The sequence below is a fragment of the Aquila chrysaetos genome, chromosome 4, assembly GCF_900496995.4.
Source record: "Aquila chrysaetos chrysaetos chromosome 4, bAquChr1.4, whole genome shotgun sequence".
In the NCBI taxonomy this organism is placed as follows: Eukaryota; Metazoa; Chordata; class Aves; order Accipitriformes; family Accipitridae; genus Aquila; species Aquila chrysaetos.
The window spans coordinates 33,835,742-33,841,741 of record NC_044007.1 but is presented as its reverse complement, the minus strand read 5'-3'; the positions used below and the strand labels follow the sequence as shown (position 1 = coordinate 33,841,741).

At 37.0% G+C, this 6,000-nt stretch overlaps 1 protein-coding gene across 6 annotated transcripts in view; it reads left to right on the top strand.

The window, feature by feature from the left end:
- Positions 1 to 6,000, top strand: part of ZFHX4 (zinc finger homeobox 4) — a 158,333-nt gene that overhangs the window by 33,871 nt on the left and 118,462 nt on the right. For all 6 annotated transcript variants that reach the window (XM_030011801.2, XM_030011805.2, XM_030011798.2 and 3 more), the window contains exon 3: positions 1 to 95. This exon is cut by the window's left edge. In XM_030011801.2, the coding sequence (XP_029867661.1) occupies positions 1 to 95 (95 nt within the window). The remainder of the gene's footprint in view (positions 96 to 6,000) is intronic.

Here is a 6,000-nt window from a genome sequence, read left to right as displayed (position 1 = left end):
AATGTAACGCCTGTGACTACTACACCAACAGCGTGGATAAATTGCGCTTACATACTACCAATCACAGGCATGAGGCAGCCCTGAAACTGTACAAGGTAAGCCCGTGACAGCAATTGCAGTCGGCACCAAGTAGATTAGGAAGTTAACCGTTTCAGTGCTAATCAAACAAGACTTTGATTAATCAGCACGATAAATGTTTATTGAACATGCGTATAACTGGACAAAACCCATGTAAGCTAGTCAGGGAGAGTGTTCCTGATGAGTCGTGTTGATTCACCTGAGGGCCTGTTTAGATGCACTTTCTGTGAACACAGAGAATGTAAGGTTTTTTTAAAAAGTTCTCTCATAATAAATGACTGGAGGGGGTTTACATTTCTCATAATCTTTTCAGACTTTGTCCATTACATTTTGATCAGAAGCTTGATGGAGATTATGGAAAACAATGATTTTTCCATACCGTGCATAGGGAAGGAGATCACTTTCTAGCATATGTATCTGTTTGCAACCATAATCTATCACAGCCAAGTTACTTTACATTGGTATTTTCAGTAAGCACATGCAATATGCCACATTATTACCAAGGATATACAAAAGTAAGCACTATCATCCTTTTGTCTGCCCTTCTTTTCCAAGCCAGTAATGATATTTCACAAACATGAAAGGGTGTGGTGTAGATAAATATGTTAGTAGAATGGCAACTATATTTTTATCTTTACTGGAAAAAACTATGTGGATATAATGAATATGTGGGAGTGATGAATACCATTTATTACACAACTTGTCATGACTTTTTCCAAACCCTAATTATGGGGTAACTTATTTTCTGCAGTGTGTTTACTGGATTGGCTTGATTGTCTTGGTTCATGTACAAAATATAACACATTCATTTCCAAGATGAATAACTTTGTAACTTATTAAAAACTTCTTTTGTCTAGGGGATATAAAAATTCAGGAAATATTGCAAACCATTAGTCACTGTAACAAGCTCTAAATATGATTAGAAAATCCATTTTGCAAGTGTTATCTATTGATTTATACTAGAAATCTGTGATAACTAAACTATCAAGAGTCATCTGCTGATTACAGCAACTATGCTGGTTTTCTAATCATGTTGAAAATGTGTACACATGGAACAAATGCAGAAAAGCCTCAGCAGACCTCTAGTTTAAGCAAGAAATAATGTTTTGCTGGTGTTCAACCATGTTCAAATGGTTGTTCCAAGCTAACACAGGGTGCACAGGCAGCCACATAGATTTTCATTTTATAACCTGATAGTTGCAACCTTGGTGGATCTGCTGTGGACAAAAATGGCAGTAACACAAGATTGGGTCTATTCTATTGTCCCACAGTGCTGGCTGCTCTGCTAATTTAATTGTGTATTTTATTTAAATTGCATTTTTCCTTAACTGTAGGGGAGTGGGGGGTTTGTGCTTATTTGTTGGGTTTTTTTAAAGATCTAGAGTCCTGTTTTAAAAAGTGCCAAAAGAACTGAGACTCTAGTGGCACAGTTAGTCTGCCTTAGCAACAAAACTGCCTTCAGGAGTTCCTGCTTCCTGTCATCCGGGAAGCGGTTCCTTGCTCCCTCCACTTACACTGATTGTGGAGCCACACTCTAAGTCAGTTTTTTAAATGATCTGAGTTAAACATTATTGGTCCCCATCTCTTTTTTAGAGTGTTAACCTGGATGATTTCAATGATCTGTTTTATAATGCCACCATTCAGAGAGATGCTGCTGGAAACCGTGTCACAGACAGGAATGATAGAATGAGAGGTGGGAAGGCAGAGGGCTTCTCTTAGATGGCTTCACTGGCAAAGCTTCGGAGATTGTTGAAAATAAGATGCCAGTTGCTTATTTTTTCAATAAAGCTATAGGCATAGCTATGGAGTTGCAAGGTACAAACTGTCTACTCAAAACAGCATGTCACTCAACCCGATCTCTAGAGAAATCTTCGTCAAATATGTTAGGGTTTGCAGCATGTCCTGCAACACATTTGATTTAACATACTAAGAGAGTGAGTCTCATCTCTGAGCCCTCATCACTAAAAATGTCCTGTTGCTGAAGCTGCTTCTTTGCCATATACTGATTTGTTAGATGGAGCAATTCAGTAGTGCCTATGTGGTGCAGCTGTTGTATATGGCAAATGACCATCGCTAACCTTTTAAGTTCAGTATCTGAATCAGTTAGGGTGAAAGACTTCCCAGTGGAGAAGGAATGCATAAGCTCTTAGACACCCTCTAAGCTTCATGTCCTACAGAAGGACAATTGAAAGTGTACTGCTGGTAACCATAGGGTTGCAAGTCTCCCGATACATGTATTTTTAAAGACTTGTCCCTAGGATTGCTAGGGAGAATCTCAGCTTTTTAAAGTTTCTGTCCCTCATGACTTCTCAGAGAAGCTTGGAAATTTGAACCCCGCTAGGCTTAACGACTGGCAGAAAGCAGAGTGCATGTACACGTGCACACACTATTTTTATATAATGTCATTTTAAGGCTAATTTGAAGGAGAGGAATGACTTATTTAAAGTCTCAATTGGAGTATTAGTAGTATTATTTTTTTAAGATTTGGGGTTGGCAGTACTACAATGTGTCCCAAATAACCAAAATGTTCTAGATGTGCTTTATAACAGAATGTAATGCCTCTGTACATCACCCAGAAAACTTTACTTTTAATTGTGGGTGTACATTTAGGCCTCAAGGTGGAAATAAATGAGATTTTGAAAGTGTGTAAAGTTATCTGCTAGCAGACTTGATGGCTTCGTCAGGTCTTGGTGAAGCTGTTGACACCAAGAGAGTTGTAAACTTTTTTTCTCTTCATACATCAGATAAACTTTTAGAGCACCTAAGGAAAAAAAGAACATTAATTTGTATGAATAATAGATATATGCCTTGGGAGCGATATCGAATATTCATGAATTGTGTTTATATTCAAGCAGCTTCTCTAACTCTTTTAAAATTAAGGTGCTGTGAATATGGTTTGGCAATAAAAACTTTAATACTAAAACCATCTGAAAGCACAGAAAAAGAATCTGTGACTTTGTTCCTTTGCTTTGTCAAGTACCTCAAAGTTTTTTCTTTAGTCATTTACGTTTATTTAAATGTTATTGTTTTGTGAATTTTCTTTTTATAAATGTTGCCGTAACAGCTTGATTTCTCTTCCTGTGCTTAACTATTGATGGAATAAAAGGATGTCTTTTCATAACAGTAGCTTTTAAAGCGACCATGAACATCAGAGCTTCTTTTCTGAAGCTGTATAATTTTAGGCAGTACTGAAATGTCACTTTTAGAGTTAGATTCTAAATGTGGCAAAGTGAAACCTTTAGCTGTTTTTTAAGTTATTTAAAAAAGAAATGGCCTGATTGCTCCTTACAGAAGTGCAGTATTCAAATGGTGTTGGTAATGCAGCTGCTAGGAACCAGAACAAAGATGGCCTTACCCTGAGTGAACTCAGCTTGGCCTAAATGAATTTCCCAAAGACTTACATTTGGAATTGTGGTGCTCGATATTAGCAAATTAAACCACAGAAGAGTTACAAGTCCTTCGCAGCGTCCATCAAGAAGCATTCAATGACTCCACAAGTAAACAGAGAAAGCCTCTATAGCAACAGAGTGCATTTCCATTCTGCAGGAGGAAGCGTTCAACTTCTGCAGATTTGGGAAGCTAAGGCAGGACAGTGATCTGTCTCTGTGGATATAAAGTACATATAGTTGGAACTGGTCTTAAGGAAGCCATTTTGTAGCTTAGTCAAATAGCTTTTGATTCAGGGAACTGCATATATCACGTCCTGTGCTCATAAAATAGTTTCCAAATACTTTTAATAAATAAATAAATACATACAGGGTAGCCTTTTTGCAAAGTAAACTGGAGTGACTAAAAAGAAGTTTCAGTTAACCAAGTAACTGAACGACATGATCAATTTCTAATCACAAATAAGTATTTGAAGTTAGTCCATAAAAAATATTATTCCATTAGCTGATAATAGCTTTAATAGACATTACTTTTATATTGGATATTTACTGCAGTTTACATCATATATGCAACTGTTTAGGAGCTCAGGGAAAGTGATAGGCAGCAGTTAGCAGACTAATACTCAGCTGTGTGAAAACCACCTTGGTTTTCCCTTTGTTGACAAAATATTGATCTATAACACTATTAATGTTATGATTGTCAGTTCAATTTGGATAGGTCACCTTACCTCTCGTGTTCTCAAACGGCAAAGATATTACCCAAAAGGAGTGACCTGACTTCAGTTTAAGAAGGTTAAAGGTTAAAGGTTAGCTCAAAAGCATCATCTGCCTAGCTGCTTAACTTTAAACTGATCAATTTAATGAAAATCTGTTTTGCAGATGGTGTTTTAATGTCTTTGGCAGGATTTAGGCAGCTTTAACATTAGACGTATGCTAGTAAAAATTATTTCTTTATTTGACCAGAACAACACCTTTTCTTTTATGTTTTAAGGTAAAAGGCATGTGGGATATGGTATTTTGGCAAAGGACCCAGAAGCAGAAAGTGTTGATGATCTTTCCATATGGGCTCAAAAACAGAATACCCTTATGTCTATTGCTAACGATGACTGAAGAAACAAACAAAGCTGTATTCATTTTTTACCATAATGTTTTACTTTGAACCCATAAAAAAGAATTTCAGTCAGAGCTGTCCTTGAAAAAGGCTTGTCTTCTTTGCCTAGGGTGGAATGCAACAGCATTAACATTTTTAACCTGGCAGAGCACGCTGATTGTCTCTTTCAGACCTTGTATTTGTAGATCAGCAGTATTCTTTTTCCTACTCACAAGCCGATTAGTAATTGTATTAGTTAACTGTAGATACCATAAATAATAAGGCAAATTAGTCAATCCAAATGCTAAGTTTTATCTGATGGAGGTTATCTGAATAAACAAAGAATTAGATCCTCGGGAGTGTAAAGCAGAGCTTTGTGTTTATGTCTTCTGAGAATCTGGTCCTCACAGTTTTTGCCAAGATAATTAAGTTTCAGCACAAGCACGTCTTTCTATTTTCAGATGTATGCAATTCAATAGGAATTTCTTGGGCTGCTAATGCAATACTATTATATGTTAGCTTTGTAATTAGCTAGGACTCTATCCCTTTGCTGAAGTGCATTGTAATATTACACACACAAGCATAGCTTGCATTTTGCAGTCATCAAAGTGGTGCCCTTTGTTTCATACTGACCTTCCAACTTATTTAAAAAAGAGTTTACAATGAGCCTTTGTTTTGTCCACAAATGATCATAAACAGCTTTCTAAAGACACCAATAAAATGAGATAATCACAAATGTATAACATCCCATATTGAAAGGGTGGAAGAACAAACGGGGCTTTTACTATATTTTATAGGATGGATTTATAGTCTGTCCTTGGGTCACTTAGGGCCAAGAATTTTCATGGTCAACTGCTTGGTCCTGCTAGCTAGCATCCTCTGCAGGAAATGCAAATACCATGCAGCACCTGCTCTTCAGCTGGGGTTATGCACTGCTTTTTTAAAGCGAGGTGTCCACTCCTCTGCTGGTTCAAAGTCAAAATCTTAATTAGACTAGCTTTTTTTCTGCATCTGTCATCAGTGAAGCAGAATAGTCTGTCTGGATTCCATAATGCTGTTTGCATATTTGGATTTTAAATCAGCCAGGATATTGAATGCTTTCCTCATCTTTATCACGTGCAGGAGGCACAAGTGGGATTTAGTCCTTAGGTAACTTTTAGTGTAACAGTTCCCCAAGGAACACTGCTTGGGTTTTTCTCATTATCCTTGTTCTGGATGAAAGCATCGTTGTTAGGAATTAACAACTGAGGTGGGAGGTGTGAAGTATATGCATATGAGGATGAATGGACTAACAGCCCCAATCACTTTGTTTGCTTTACTCTGTTTGGCATGAAACGTTGATACTTGATCAGTCCGGAATTAACAGAAAGTCAAATTCTTTTCATTTCAATTGTCCTGCACTAACTTTTTAATTTAAAATCAAATATCCTAGATATGTGCCAGTCC